This window comes from Globicephala melas, chromosome 3 (genome assembly GCF_963455315.2).
Source record: "Globicephala melas chromosome 3, mGloMel1.2, whole genome shotgun sequence".
NCBI classification, from domain to species: Eukaryota; Metazoa; Chordata; class Mammalia; order Artiodactyla; family Delphinidae; genus Globicephala; species Globicephala melas.
Window position 1 is genome coordinate 110,234,692 of NC_083316.1, and position 16,154 is coordinate 110,250,845.

At 45.3% G+C, this 16,154-nt stretch overlaps 1 protein-coding gene across 1 annotated transcript in view; it reads right to left on the reverse strand.

Annotated features, from left to right (window-relative positions):
* The window catches only part of FSTL4 (follistatin like 4), a 495,703-nt gene that overhangs the window by 18,040 nt on the left and 461,509 nt on the right, over nt 1–16,154 (reverse strand). Inside the window, exons 11-13 of the mRNA XM_060296220.2 lie at nt 16,110–16,136; nt 12,775–12,893; nt 8,337–8,486 (exon numbers count right to left, since the gene is read on the reverse strand). Coding sequence (XP_060152203.1) covers nt 8,337–8,486; nt 12,775–12,893; nt 16,110–16,136 — 296 coding nt within the window. The remainder of the gene's footprint in view (nt 1–8,336; nt 8,487–12,774; nt 12,894–16,109; nt 16,137–16,154) is intronic.

A 16,154-nucleotide genomic window follows, 5' to 3' on the forward strand; every position in this document is an offset into this window, starting at 1 on the left:
AAAAATTTATTTAAAAAAAAATTCTTGGGCTTCCCTGGTGGCACAGTGGTTGAGAGTCCGCCTGCCGATGCAGGGGACGCGGGTTCGTGCCCTGGTCCGGAAGGATCCCACGTGCCACAGAGTGGCTGGGCCTGTGAGCCATGGCTGCTGGGCCTGTGTGTCCGGAGCCTGTGCTCCGCAGCAGGAGAGGCCGCAGCAGTGAGAGGCCCGCGTACCGCCAAAAAAAAAAAAAAAAAAAAAAAATTCTTGCATGTCTTACTTAAAGGGTACCCAGACCATCTTGGCAAAAGCCTAAACACAGAGTTTTTTTTTTTTTTTTTTTTTCCAGTTTTCCACTCAAGAATCAGCTTCAGGACCCTCCCATCACTTCTCCTGTAAGCCTTTGGGGCCTCTTGAACCCTCAGCATCCTTCGCTAGCTCTTCTTCCTGGGTCATCTGAGACTGACTTTGAACTCATCCATTATCACCTGTCTCTTAACTTCGTGCAGACTCTATCTGGTACATCATTCACCTGGAGCCTCTGGGACTCAGACTGTAGCATCACCTGTCTCTTAACTTCGTGCAGACTCTATCTGGTACATCATTCACCTGGAGCCTCTGGGACTCAGACTGTAGCATCAGGCAGAGTCTTTTTCTACTGCTGTAACTGAAACTCTGCTCTTTTCTGAGGACAGAGCTTCCCCAGTGGCCCTGTCAAATGGTGACTTTTCTACTTCTCAGAATGTAGTTTTATAAGTTCCAAAACTCTGTTTTGTTATGCCACTATGACCCCTGCTCTTTTTGGCATTGGCCAAAGTTCTAGTCACTCCCTTTGTTCACTAAAGATGCTCTGTTTTCTCTGTCACTCCCTGAGTCCCCAACTTTGGTGCCTTCATTCAAAGCCCTGCTTTCTCAGTTCCTTCTTGGTTTCAGTGATCTTTACCTCTTCCCCACTGCAGCCACCATAACTTAAACCTTGTCAGTCAACAAATTTCTGAAATTTCAGTCCACCATATTCTAGCTTTTCTGATCTTGGGGGGAAAACCATCTTTGCTCCCACTGGTTAAAACTTCTCTAAAGAAATGTCTATGGAGTCCCTGAAACCACTTCCTCTTAACTGTTTGTCTTCACCACTCCACTGAACTGCTCTAGAGCTTCATGTCAAATTCAGAGATCACTGTGTGCTCCTCCTATAACTTGACATTTCACCAAGATTCCACATGGCTAACCATTCCCTTCTGGAAACATTTTCTTCACTCAGCTTCCCATCTCCCTGGCTTCTCTTCTCTTCCTCATCCTGACTTCTAAATGGTGGCACGTCCCCCGTCTTCATCTTTGACCTTGTCTCTGTCTATATCCTTTCCCTGGGTGAGCTCATTCAATACATGGCTTCAAATAACCCATTATACTCTGATGACTGACTTTAGAATTCATTCCTCTGTCGATGACCACAACTTTAACTATCCCACAACTTTGCCTATCCCTGCTGAAATATATTTCTTCTCCAGTCATCACCATCTTTGAAGTCTCCTTATACTTTCTTGCTCTAATTAAAACTTCCTCTGCCCTGAAGCCTCAAGTAGAGGCTGTTTCTATGTTCCTACACTTCACATACCCCAGGTCCTTTGTTCATGCCTCCAGCTACTCTTCCTTGAACCTCTCATCCTGGCTGCTTCCCTTCATTTACCAAAGGCTTTATGATCTGGCACTGTCTTCCTCTACCCAGAGCTTCTTTTCTCACCAGTAATGATACCATCCTGACACTAGCTCTAGTTTCTTATATTTTCTCTCTCACTCTTTTAAAAAACCCTCTTGATTACACATTCTCCTCCAGGTATCCCATTTGTCTGCCCTCTTCACAAACTTCCCCAAAGTTTAGACTGCAGGCATTATCTCTCCTTTCTGCGTAACTTTCTCTAATCATTTTTCATATTCTCATTCTGACTGAGGTGGTACGGAGTAGGAGACTGAAAACCTGAACCAAAAATCTCTTACATTCAGAACAGAGCTTTCCACAGTCTCAATATGCTAAGGAGCAAAGACATGGAAGGGAAAAGGTCCTGAAGAACACAGAAGGCTCTCAGTTTAAAGACCTGAAGGGCTACCTACTAGGAGTGAATCAGAGACTGACTAAGCCTTATGAAAGCTGCAACTCAGCCTTGATTCAACTTAGTACTTGATTAAAGTGATTCATTCTATACTCTCTCTCTTCCTAGCAGAGAAAAGGGTAAACCCTCTTCAGTGGATGACAGCCATTTAAAGTCTCTACAGTGTAATATGGAATTACTAGGCATTCCAAGATACAGCTTATATATATAACTGAAAGCAACATAAAAAAGACAATAGAAACAGACTCACAGGTGATCCATAAAAAAATAATTTAAAAATTGTGTATATAAAAGGAATTAAGCAGAAATTCTAAAAGTGAAAAAATGCAACACCTGAAATTAAGATCTCAATAAATAGGTTTTGTTATATATACCTTAGACACAGTGGAATATAGGATTATTGAACTGAAAGACAAGTTGATAGCATATGCCCAAACCGAACCACAAGAGATAAAAAGGATGGAAAATAAGCGTGAAAGAGATGTGTGGGACACAATGGAAAGGTCTAACTTTTTTTCTCTCAGAGTTCCCAAGGAAGAGGTGAGAGAGAATGAGGCAGCAGAATATTTGAAGAAATAATGGTTGAGAATTTTCCAGTCTGATTAAAGATATTAATCTACACATTTAAGAACCTCTGAAAACCCCAGATCAGAATAAATACAAAGAACACCATACCTGGGCACGTAAAACTGCTAGAGACCAAAGAGAAAATCTAGAAAGTAGCCAGAGAGACATTATCTTCAAAAGAGAGACAATAAGACTGACAGTTGACCTATTAACAAAAACAATGGAAGATAATGAAACGGCATCTTAAAATGCAGAAAGAATTTAACTGCCAATGTAGTACTCTATATCCAGTGCAAATATCCTTTACAAATAAAGGGCAAATTTTCAAACAAACGAAAACTACGAGAATCTGTTGCCAGCAGACCTGCACTAAAAGAACTATTAAAGAAACTTGTTCAGTCACAATGAAAATGATCCCAGACAGAACTATGTACTTCAGGAAAGAATAAAGAGCAATGGAAAAGGTAAATATGTGGGTGAATGTAAATGACTATCAGCTGTACAAAATAATAATAATAGTCATGTCTTGTGGGGTTAAATTACATGTAGAATTAAAATTCATTCCCACAATAGTGCCAAAGGCAGGAGGAAGGTTAAAGGAGTCAAAGTGTTCTAAGGTTCTATCATTATTGGGCAAGTGAAGCAATAATTTGTGTGAGACTGTATTGAGGCAAGGATGCATGTTGTAATCTCTATGGTGGTAATAATAACAACAATGATAAAAGAATGCATGGACAACAAGCTAACAGAGGGAGAAATAGAACAAAAATGTTTGACTAATCCAAAAGAAAGCTAAAAGAAGAAAAAAGCAACATAAAGAGGTAGGTCAAATGAAAAAACAGTAAGATGATAGACATAACCATATAATTACACCAAAAATACATGGATCAAATAATCCAAGTAAAAGATCAAGATTATTAAACTAGATAAAACCCAAAATCCAAATACATGTGGCTTTATAAGAGATCACTTTTTAAATATATGAGATAGAAAGATTGAAAGTGAAAGAATGGAAAAATTATACCATGGTAACACTAATCAAAATAAATCTGATTTAGCTATATTAATATTAGACAGAATGGACTTTCAGGCAAGAAGCTTTGCCAGAGATAAAGAGGGATATTTTGTAAGAAGAAAGAAGTCTTCCCCCCCAGGAAGATACTATAATTTTAAAGCAAAAATGGATGGAACTTGATAAATCTACAATCACAGTGGGAGACTTCAACATGCCTCTCAGCAGGTGGTAGACTAAGTAGACAAAAAAATCACTTAAGACTATCTGAACAATACAATAAACCAACTTGACATAATTGACATATATGTAAAATCTACCTAAAACATTAGAATACACATTCTTTTAAAGTGCACATAGAACATTTATGAAAGTTGATAAGCTGAGTTATAAAGCAAGCTTCAATAAGGATTGAAATTAGTCAGAGTACTTTCTCTGGCCAGGGAAATCAATAACAAAAAGATAGCTGGAAAGTCTCCTATCATGTTTTTCAGGAGAAACCACAACCACAACCCTGGTTTTTATACAACTTTCTCCCAACAATGATCCTGCACCTGGGCAGCTGAGCATTCCTGGGAAAAAAAGATACAACCCTCCTCACCGGTCTGACTTTACATTTGCACCCCTCATCCTTAAGTGGGCCTTCCCTATTGCCCTGCAGTCCTATCTCATTTCCCTGGTCAGTTCAATCTCACATCCAACTTTTACCTCTTTCCTTAGACCTCCAGCCTTGGTGATAATTTTCCTTCTTATTTCACTGAGGAAATAAAGGCAACCAGAAGAGAAGGTCATCCAGCTATCACCAATTGTATCACCTATTTGCACCTGTGCCCGAATACTTTCTATTTCTTCCTGTTATGATGAAAGAATGTGCTTTTATCTTAGGCTAGCATATCTACTTGTATGATCTGGATTCCACTGACTGCTGCCTACTTCGATGATGCAGAAGAAAGGGAAGAATTGTGGGAGAAGTTTTTCCCATTAGCATACAAATGCTGTAATATCACCTATTCTAAAAGTTTCTTCAGCATCCTCTTCCAGCTACTGCCTCATTTGTCTACCTTTTCTCATATTTATAGCAAAACCCCTGAAAATAGTTGTCTCTATTCACCATCTCTACTCCCTCTGATTCTAATTTGAATCCACCCCCTCAGGCTTGCATTCAGCCATTATAGTCCTATCTGTTCCCGCCAAGGTGATCCATGTGGTACCAAATCCAATGGTTAGTTCTCAGTCTTCATAACATACAAATGCTTTCAGCAACCTTTGACACCACTGGCCACTAACTCTCCCTTGAAAAGCTCTTTTCTTGGCTTGTGGAACACCACCCTCTTCTCATTTTCTTCCTACCTTTCAGGCTACTCCTTCTTGGTCTCCTTTGTTGGCTTCCTGTCTCATTCCTGATCTTTAAGTGTTGGAATACTTCAAGGCTCCAACCTTGACCTCTTTTCTATCTGTACTTCACGCCATGATTTCCTCCAGTTAACTGGATTTAACACAGTTCACATGGGGATGATGCCCACATTCATATCTCCAGCCTAGACCTCTCCTTTGACTCCAGACCTATTTATCCAATTGCATATGTATATATATATAAAATGGCAGCTCAAGCTTAACAAATCTAAAGCTGAATTACTAATTCTCCCCTGTATCTGCTTCATGACCTGTATCCCCTGCCTTTCTCAAAGCCTCTATCAGAGTGTATTAGCTTCCTATTGCAGCAGTAACATTGCCACAAACTTGGTGGCTTAAAACAACACAAACTTATTCTCTTACAGTTCTGAAGGACAGAAGTCCAAAATTAATCTCACTGGCAGAACAAATATGTATGCAAGGTAATGCTCCCTCTAGAGGTTCAAAGAATAAATATGTATGCAAGGTAGTGCTCCCTCTAGAGGATCTAAGGGAGAATGCATTTCCTTGCTTTTTCCAGCCTCTAGAGCTGCATTCCTTGGCTTATGGCCTGTCCCTCCAATCTTCAAAGCCAGCAGTGTAGCAAACCTATTTTAGTCCTTAAACTGCCTCCTCCTTCTATGTTGTCACATTTTTTCCTGCCTCCCTCTTATGAGGATACTTGTGCTTGCAGTTAGGGCTTGCCCAGATAATCCACGATAACTCCCCATTTAAAAATCCTTAATTTGAACAAAAATGTTTACAATTTGCATGGAAACTCAAAAGACCCCAAATAGACAAAGCAATCTTGAGAAAGAAAAACAGAGCTGAACGCATCAGACTCCCTGACTTCAGACTATACTACAAAGCTACAGTCATCAAAACAGTATGGTATTGGCACAAAACTAGAAATATAGATCAATGGAACAGGATAGAAAGTCCAGAGATAAACCCACACACCTATGGCCACCTAATCTATGAGAAAGGAGGCAAGAATATACAATGGACAAAAGACAGTCTCTTCAGAAGTGGTGCTAGGAAAACTGGACAGCTACATGTAAAAGAATGAAATTAGAACATTCTCTAACACCATACACAAAAATAAACTCAAAATGGATTAAAGACCTAAATGTAAGGCCAGACACTAAAACTGTCAGAGGAAAACACAGGCAGAACGCTTTTTGCAATAAACTGCAGCAAGACCTTTTTTGATCCACCTCTGAGAGTAATGAAAATAAAAAGAAACAAATGGGACCTAATGAAACTCTAAAGCTTTTGCACAGCAAAGAAAACCATAAACAAAATGAAAAGACAACCCACAGAATGGAAGAAAATATTTGCAAACAAAGCGACTGACAAGGAATCAATCTCCAAAATATACAAACAGCTCATGCAGCTCAATATCAGACAAACAAACAACCCAATGAAAAACGGGGCAGAAGACCTAAATAGACATTTCTCCAAAGAAGACATACAGGTGGCCAAAAAGCATGTGAAAAGCTGCTTAACATCACTAATTATTAGAGAAGTGCAAATCAAAAGTACAATGAGGTTATCACCTCCCACCAGTCAGAATGGCCATCATCAAAAATTCTACCAACAATATATGCTGGAGAGGGTGTGGCAAAAAGGGAGCCCTCCTACACTGTTGGTAGGAATGTAAATTGGTACAGCCATTATGGAGAACAGTATGGAGTTTCCTTAAAAAACTAAAAACAGAGTTACCATATGATCCAGCAATCCCACTCCTGAGCATATATCTGGAGAAAACCATAATTTGAAAAGATCCATGCACCTTAATGTTCATTGTAGCATTATTTACTATAGCCAAGACATGGAAGCAGCCTAAATGTCCATCCAAAGAGGAGTAGAAAAAGAAGATGTGATACACACACACACACACACTGGAATATTACTCAGCCATAAAAAAGAATGAAATAATGCCATTTGAAGCAACATGAATGGACCTAGAGATTCTCATACTGAGTGAAGTAAGTCAGACAGAAAGACAAATATCATATGATATCACTTACATGTGGAATCTAAAAAAATGATACAAATGAACTTATTACAAAATAGAAATAGAGTCACAGATGTAGAAAACAAACTTATGGTTACCGGGGGAAAGAGTGGGGGAGGGATAAATTGGGAGATTGGGATTGACATATACACATTACTATAGATAAAATCGACAACTAATATGGACCTATTGTATAGCACAAGGAACTCTACTCAGTACTCTGTAATGACCTATATGGGAAAAGAATCTTAAAAAAAAGTGGATATATGTATATGTATAACTGATTCACTTTGCTGTACAGCAGAAACGAACACAACATTGTAAATCAACTATACGCCAATAAAGAAAAGTAAAAAAAATCTTAATCATACCTGCAAAATCCCTTTTGCTGTATAAGGTGACATTCATAGGTTCTGAGGATTAGGATGTGGACATCTTGGGGGCCATTATTCATCCCACCACACATAGTAAATGGCATCACCATTCTACAGTTGCTTAAATTATTATTATTATTACAATTATTATGATTCCTTTCCCTCAAACCTTACATTCAATCGAGCAGAAAATCTTTTGGGGTCTACATTTAAAATATAGCAAGACTTTGATAGCTTCTTACCACCTCCACTGCTGCCATCATCTTGCCCAGATTATTTCAGTGACCAATATCTCTGTTCTATCTTCCAGTCTGCCCTTAACTGAGCAGCAGATTGACTCTTCAAAAATGTCAGATTATGTCACTCCCCTAATTAAAACATCTGAATGTCTGGCTATCTCACTGGCCTTTGTTTACCCCTGACTTCGCCACATCCTACTCTCCCCTTCCTGGCTGTGCTCCAGTCCCACTGGCCTTCCCTCTGCTCCCAGAGCGGGAGTCCCACCTGGCATTCAGATCTCAGATTCTGTTCACTTCCAGAGTGAGGCCCACTTAAAAAGAGTCTTCCAGTTCCTCTGTCCCTTTCAACCTGTAAATAGCTCTTACCATCTATAGCTCCCTAAAATTCTGATTTATGGTCTGTCTCCCCAGCTAGAATATAATTTCTAGGACTTGCTCATTCGTGGCTGTTTTCCAAGCACCTAGGCCAAAGTTTGGCACGCAGTAGGCGATAAATACTTGATGAAAAATGCACGTGAATCTTCTTTGCTCCCTCCCACTGCTGACCACCTCTCCTAGGAGCTGGGGAGTGTGTGGAAAACAAAGAAGGATGTGGCCGGCTGTGCCCCAGAACTGGAAGCTCCCCCCTCCCTCAGAGAGATGTACCTGGAGGACTTTCTGGGCCTGCACGTCGACCACGAGGACTCTGCTCAGCGTGGGCTGGGCCACGTAGATGTAGCGGTGCCTGACATTCACTGCTGAGGCCCACTGGCAGGGCTGGGTGGCGCCTCCTTCCCTTTGAGGACAGATTTCTTCCTGTAAAGGAGATAGGTTGCCATATGTCTTCTTAATTTCCTGTTCCTCCATCATTGCTGGGTTCCCTCTCCCCGACCCTGCTCTGTCCCTTTCTTCCTGTCTCAGAATTCTTCACATCCGAAGAGTACGGCACTTGAGCCCTCCCGAATCACCAGGTATTCACTCCACGTTCGTTCATCTTTCACCTCCTCCTGCTCTTACTGAGGCTGTAACTCGCTTTGCCGGCCTCTCAGTCAGCAGCTGCGTGGTCCGTGTTCTTCCACTCTTGTGAGCTACCTTCTCCCTTTCCTCATCCCCATCCATCGTATAAACAACTTCTGTCAATGACCAGACTCCTGAAGGAGTTACCTATGCACTCTCAGCTTCCTCACCTCTCACAAGCTCCTTAATCCTCTGGCTCTAGTCCTCAGCACAGAGCTGGTGGTGTTCTCACCGAGCTCCAGGCTGACTTCTCAGTTATTACATTTAAGCTCTGCCATCATTTTATTTGAACTTGGGGCATCATCTGACAGCGTCTTGACTACTCCTTGGTTCTTTTCCCTCCATCCTCCCCAGTGGCCGATCCTTCTCTGTTGCTCAGTCCTACTCTGTTTGCTGATCTCTAGATGCCGGGATGCTCAGCGGTCGCTCCTGGACGACTTCTCTGAAATCCACTCCCTTTGCTAATCTTTGTTAGCCACGCCTATGACTTTAGACACAATCTACGTGCTTACAACTTCCAAATTCATATCTTTAGCTCAGTCCTCTTCTCGGAACTCCAGACTTAGCCACTTCCTAGGTCTACCTGGCTCTTTAATTTACATCTCAAATGGATAAGTCCAAAATCAACTCTCAATTTTGCCTCCCAATCCTGCTCATTCCACTCAAATAAGTGGCAGCTCCCTTGTTTTAATTCCTTAGACCAAACCTTTCAGGTCATCTTTGACTGCTTTCTCTCCCCATGCCCTCAGCCTTCATCCAATGCATCAAAAATCATTTCAGTTTTACCTTCAAGAATATATTCAGAATTAAACTTTCCGACCACTGCCACCTCTGTCACCTTGGCTCAAGCCACATCTGTCTGCTGAGTAACCGCTACAGCATTCAAACTGTGCTCCTTGATTCCACCCTGGCCTCCTGCTAGTTGTTCTTGACACAGAAACCACAGGGATCACTGTGAAATACAAGTCAGCTCAACTCCCTCCACCACAGTAACATTCTTTCTTGCTCAGAACAGGGTCCAAGTCTTCCCTGAAGCCAACTAGGCCCTGAACACTCTGGCTCCTCTGCCCATCCCTGCCTTTTTTCTCCTTTTCCCATCCATCCTGTGCACACGGCACGCTTGCTCTTCTGCGCTCACACCACCCTCCTGCACCAGGGCCTGTGTAGCTGGCTGTTCGTCAGATGTCTACCTGGTTTATCTCCTTATGTCCTTTGGGTGTCAGCTTACGTGTCGTCTTCTTGAGACACCCTCTCTGGTCTCACCTAGCTTAGCGCCCCGGCATCCTCACTGCCTCACCTTGCTGCGTTTCTCATCTACCACCTGACCTTCTGCGTTTGTTTGTCTACCTGTGTTTAGTCTTTCTTTTTTCACCAGATAGTAAGCACCTTGAGAGCACACTCTTGGTTGGGCTCACTGCCATACTCCTAGCACCTAGTAAAGCACCTGACACAGAATTGGTGCCTAAAATATACTTGTTGAATGAATAAATGAGAGAAAGGGGGACCGTCCTTTCCCTTAGTCTTCCATGATACACATTCTCATGTTTCTCCTCATGACTCTTGTCCAACACTGTCTCAACCTTTGTGGTTCCCCTCGGTGCACCTGCCCCTTAACCGCTGATGCCTCCCAGGGTTCTGTGCTAGGCGCCTGACTCAAATCACTCCCGTGCACCCTCAGCGATCGGGTCTCCCATCCGGGCTTTCGTCAGTACCCTCATGCTGATGGCTCCCAGATCTGTGTCTTTAGCTCAGAACCACCTTCCCCAGCTCCCATGTGGTTCCCCTACAGTCACCTCATACACAGCCATCCACATGTGAACCAGTCCTCGCCCCATCCCTGCTCCTCCTCTGGGTCCTCATCACCCTCTTGTCAGCCAAGTCCAAAGCAGGAACGCCTTCTTTGATTCTTCCTTCGCCCACACAAGTCACTGGGAATTAGTCATCGAGGACTACGGAGATTGCCTCCTAAATCTCGGAGTTCTTCTACTTTCCATCTCCAGCCCCGTTTCTTTCCTAAATGGCTGCGACAGCTTTGAAACAGGTCTTTCTCCTTTTACACTTGCCCCTCCCTGTCATCATATTTAATCCTCACGATAACCCCAATATGCCTGTGAGAAAACGGAGGCTTAGAGGGGTTAAGTCACTTTTCTAAAGCCACTTAGACTGCTGAGTGACAGAGGTGGGACCTGAACCCACCTGTGCAGATCCTGTTCTAAAGCCTGTGCCCTTACCTATTAATCCTGCCACTTCCTGCTGGGCAAAGTGGACATCTCATCCAGCAGAGGGGCCGGAGATGAGATGCCAACCTCCTACTCACTCAGCACTTGAGAAAGAGGGTCAGCTCACCGTAACCCTCCTGTGACGTTCTAGACATTTTTTAGATGAGGAAAATGTTATTTGGGACTGTTCCATAGCTCACGGAGGTCTTGTGTTGCCTGAAATGCCTACAAGACCTCTCTTACTGTGTCTTGTTCTAGTTTCTTCGGAAAACTGAGCCCTGGTTAGCATTTGAGAGATGTCCCCTAGAAGCTACAGGTTAGGTTATCGCAAATATATGAGAAATTAGTGCCAATGTGGTGGGTTACAATTATTCAAACCTAACTGCTGGAAATTAACTAGGACCACTCTTTCTCGATGGTTTTGTGGCTGTCACGTGGAGGGAAAACTTATCAGAGGTAATACTTTAAAACATGATTCATTCAAAGGAAATAGCCTGGAAAGCAGCTGCTCCCAAGTTGCAAATGTGAGAAATGCGACCCTCTGAGGCACACCACCGGCCAGGACAGCAAGGCAACACACTCGTTTCAGGAACTTGTCTGGGCCAGGCCCACTTGCTCCATTAGCTCCAAGCCCGTGACTGTGTCCCAGTTTATCCACTGTCTGTCTTCAAGGAGAGGGCACGTGGGGGCTTTTAGATGACTCTTGGATTAATGCCATACTTCTACCTTCAAGTCGCTAGGGATTAGTAGAAGAGGTCAGACCTCGAGCAAGAAACCCCCAACGCAACACCAAGTGGGATACCAGTGGGCGGGACGGAGCCGTGGGGCGGGGAAGCACAGCTCTGGCGGACGCCTCCTGACAGCTGGGTCTTGAGGGTTGGAAGGGTTTTTCTGGACCTGCTACCCACAATCATCTCTTTTGCCTCTGCCCACTGCATGTCACGTTGCCACTTTTTACCTGGCCTCTTATTTGTTCACAGCAGCTCTGATGCGTGGGCCATTCACACATCTCAAGCTCTCTCTCCCGTTCCCTGGAGGCCACTGAGGGCCTCCAAGCTCTAAAGTCTACTCAGTGCTTCCCATTCCCACCACCACTGACTTAACCCAGGTCACCGCCCTCACCTGGGTGATCACAACAGCCTCTTCACCCCCTTCTGTGTTTCTAGTGCAACCCTTCTGATCATTGCCCGCCGTGAGGCCCTGCACAGGTCCCAAAGCACCCTGATCCTGGCCATCCTTCACCTGAAGTTCTTCAGTGCTTCCCATGAGAACTCCTCAGCTTTGACCCTTACCTACGGTCATCCTAAGTCTGAGGCCCTTCCCACATCCATTCGTCCCTCCAGGCATAGAGAATATTTACGGTTCCCTGAATGTGACCTGATGTTTTATGCCTCTGTGCTCCATATTCATGACATTTCCTCTCGAAACCCATCACCAATTCCCACCTGTTCTTCACAGCTGAGTCCAGGCATCACCTGCCCCAGGAGCCTTCTCTGACTCTGTCCCCCAAGGTCTGGAGAGGCCTCTCTCCTCAATGTTCCAGTGCACCTTACACATCCTTCTAGCAGCACTTGTTTGGCAGCTGTCTGTTCACACTTCTGTTTCCGTCATTTGACTGTGAACTCGCAGAGGCCAGGAACCCATCTGTCCGCCCTGGGCCTCCCCTCAGGCTCAGTGCATGGAAGTGGCCGCTGGAGGAAGGAATGAGAGTTTAAGCCTCATGTGCTCCTTCCTTAGCCTTGAACCACATCTGGAGCCACATCACAGGTAGCAAATGGAATTTAAGAAATCAGGTGGCACACATGGTGAAAGGCTGCCTCTCGGGATGCTGTGTGTGAGGTGGATGTGCCCCAGGCACAGACACTTACGTAGCTCATGAAGATCTTCTCCGTGGGTTTGAGGTGCCTCTGGATCTCACAGTCCACCGGGTGCAGGATGATTATGCCATCGTCGGAGAAGATGTAGAACATGTTTCCCACACTGAGGCCTGCGAGGAGCAAGCACAGCCATACTTAGGCCCCTCCTGGCAGTTGGTCCCCAGGCAGGGTCACGTATCACATCAGGCACAGATGAAACCTACAGTCTGGCTGCGTCTGATACAGGCACAGAGCGCAAGGCCTGGTCGAGGTGGGGTGAAGGGAGACGAGCAGGCGGTGTGTGGGGAGTGAGTGCCCGAGGGCTGCGAATCAATACGTACGCCGAGGGCTCTGCAATCCCCAGGCTGTCCTCCCAGACACGCGTACCTGTGCCAGGTCATCCAGGGCCGGCCACCAACCCAAGTTTTCAAATGAGTGATAGCCTTGGCTTTGACATACATTTGACCTTTTCTGTTCCGAAAGGCGAAGTCTCCCGTGGTCCTTGTCAACCAGTCAAATCGGAATGGATCAGGTGATGCCAAAAAAGCAAAGGCTTTTATTTTTTTTAAACACATTTATGTACAGTGCTGCTACCTGGGATGTGAGGGCCTAAGCAAGCTGTGGCTGGTATTCCTTTGTCCAAACTGGGCCTGTCTGTGCCTGAGACCCTTCCTTCAAGACAGTTTTTCCCTACAGCAGCCCCAGGCCAGGCGACGGAGCCCACAGCCTGGTTCGGCCACCTGCCTGCACCCCCATCCCAGCCCAGGACTGTCTGGGGAGAAATCTCCTTAGACCAGCAGAGAAGGGGCCTTGGGGACAAGTTAGTTCAGCCTCCTTATTTTAAAGACAAAGAACCTGAGGTCCAAGATGGGGAGGGGCTGGGTTGAGGCCATGTGCCTTTGTGCCCAAGCAGGGGTTAGACCCCGAGCCCCAGCCCTGGGCTCTGTCCCTTCACCCTGCTCTCCATAAAAGGTCCACATGGCACAAGGGTGGGTAAGGTCTAGAGTTCTCCCTCTTTCTCCCCTCCCCTTCCTCCTTCCCTTCATTTCATTTGAAGGTAAAACATTGAAAAGATTGCTATGAATTCTAAGAGAATTAGCGATGTGGAAAATTCTCTCTTTCCAGTCATGCTGAGAAAACCAGTGTACTGACTTAACTGACTAGCTGGGTAAGTTTTTAGTGAGTTAGAAAACAATGAAACAGGCAAATAGGAATCACCGTTCCACTTGCTTCCAGGGGCTCTGCAGGTCATTTTCACCAGAGCCTGTGGTTCCCAGTGTGGACAGAGGTCCCTGACTGTGTGACACAGCCTCACCTGCCTCTGGTTCTGTGCTGAGAGGGGCTCCGGGCAGGAGGGCTCCTGCCACTGAAGACAGCTAGACGCCAGCCTCTCAGAAACTGGGAGCACCTAGGAGCACTGCATAAGCCCCAGTGGGAATCCTGGGGTGCTGGGCAGCCTGTCCTGAGAGCCAGACGAAGCAGGCCAGCGCCTCCTACACGGCCGCCCACTGTTTGGAGGGGGCTAGGTAGCACACATTCGCTCTGACTCCAGTCTATCCTGTCTCCAGGAGGACTTTCTCTTCTGTACACTCTCACCTGGGCACGCTTCTCTCACTCAAACCTGTAGGGGCCAGAGGGGGTCAAAGTCCCTGTAAGACCACAGACCCCGCAATAGCCTCCCAAGGTTTTTGGAAAATCAGTAGCTGGAAGAACCCACATGAGATGGAAAGCTCAGTAGAGCCCACGTGGGCTTTGCAGCTGTGGTTACACTGCAGGCTGAGCACCGGGCCTTGTCACAGTCGACAGTGCAACGTGAGGCTCAACAAGGCCTTGCTCCACAAATAACTGACTTCCAGAGAGCTGGCCTCACGAGCCAGCCCCTGGAAGGTTCTGCTCGTGATTAGCTTGACCAAGGGGGCACACAGGAGCTTTCTCTGCTTCTGCGCACCCATCATTTCACTGTTCCTATTGAGAGCTGACAGCGCCCTGGGGCCCTGCTGGCTGCTTTGCTTTTGCTTCTGTATTTCCCTACCTCCAGGCCTGGAGTTTGAGCAGGGAGGGGTGTGAGCAGCTAGCTGTCCAGGCGTGATGGAGTTTGTTCGCTGCTGGGTTGTCCAATATTAGCGCAGCACCAGCCAGCCTAAAGCCCCGAGGCAGCTGTGGGTCTTAAGTTGGCCTTTGGGCCTCCAGAGCTGCATTTAACACTTTCCAGGGCCTCCTGCATTCTCTGCAGGTCTCCACTTTTGAAATTTGGAAACACCCCTTAGAAAACACCTTTTAAAGACACAGAGCCAAAGCTCTCTGTGTGCACTGTGGCCCAGGGACTAAGTTCAGGTGGGGTCAAGGGACCACTGTCCATGATTAGCACCCGCTGCTCTGACTTTCCTCCTGAGGATTCCTAAAGCCCATTGGCAGCAATGCCTCATTTTCCGGGCTCTGCCTTTGTTTTGCTCCCAGACTTACTGTGTGAGCATTTGTGCCTGACATTCAGGAAGTCACTCTGAGTGCGTGTATGCGTGCATATGCTAGACTGTAGGTAACATGGCAGTTCTTAAGGAAAAAATATGAGGAAATACGACGGGTTTTAAAGGAGGAAATTTAGTGCTTAGCCCCGAAATTGCATGGTGCTCTCTGCTGCTTCTCATACCGTCCCTCTGTCCACCTGGCTGGAGAATAAGTTACCTCAGGGGATTTGGACTCTCTGGTGTAGGGGTTCATAGGTAGGGTTGGGGTCCACGAATGCACGTACACCCCACAGAGCGACTCGGGCTCTTTAACCCAGCGCCCACGTGTGCCTGCCATTTTTGGAGCCATGTTATCAGACCATTTTTGATATACAAGAATGGCAATTTTGTATGGCCCAACCCAATATCTACAGATTGTTAGATACAAATTTTAAAAACCCATTCATTTAGAAATATACATGTAAACATACATGCACAGAAATCATGGTAGCTTTTTTATTCGGCATTTCCTCAAAGTATACACTAAACCCCAACGCCAGTATCAGTTACTGGAAAAAAGTTTAAGGCCCAGCTCTGGCCAGGACCCCTGCCAAGAAGCTGGCTTCAGTGGAGGTTTCAAAATTGCTTTAAATGGAAACTTTCGTTTTAACAATTCTAATCGTCTAATGTCCGTTCAAGACACTAGTAAGTTGAAATCTGCCTCACGTGTGCCACTTGATTTTGACATGGACTTCCCCGCTCCCATCTGATTTGGCCCGTGGACCCCACCTGTGGGGACTGCTTGATGTCTGGAAAAGCTGTTGGCTTATGGAAAGATGGCCTGTTATGGGACCATGAACACACGTGAGCACAGGCACGACACAGAATAAGAAAGCTTGGTACCTTCTTCTCGCCATAGAATGTTTGCAACTGCAGCATCAGAGAACG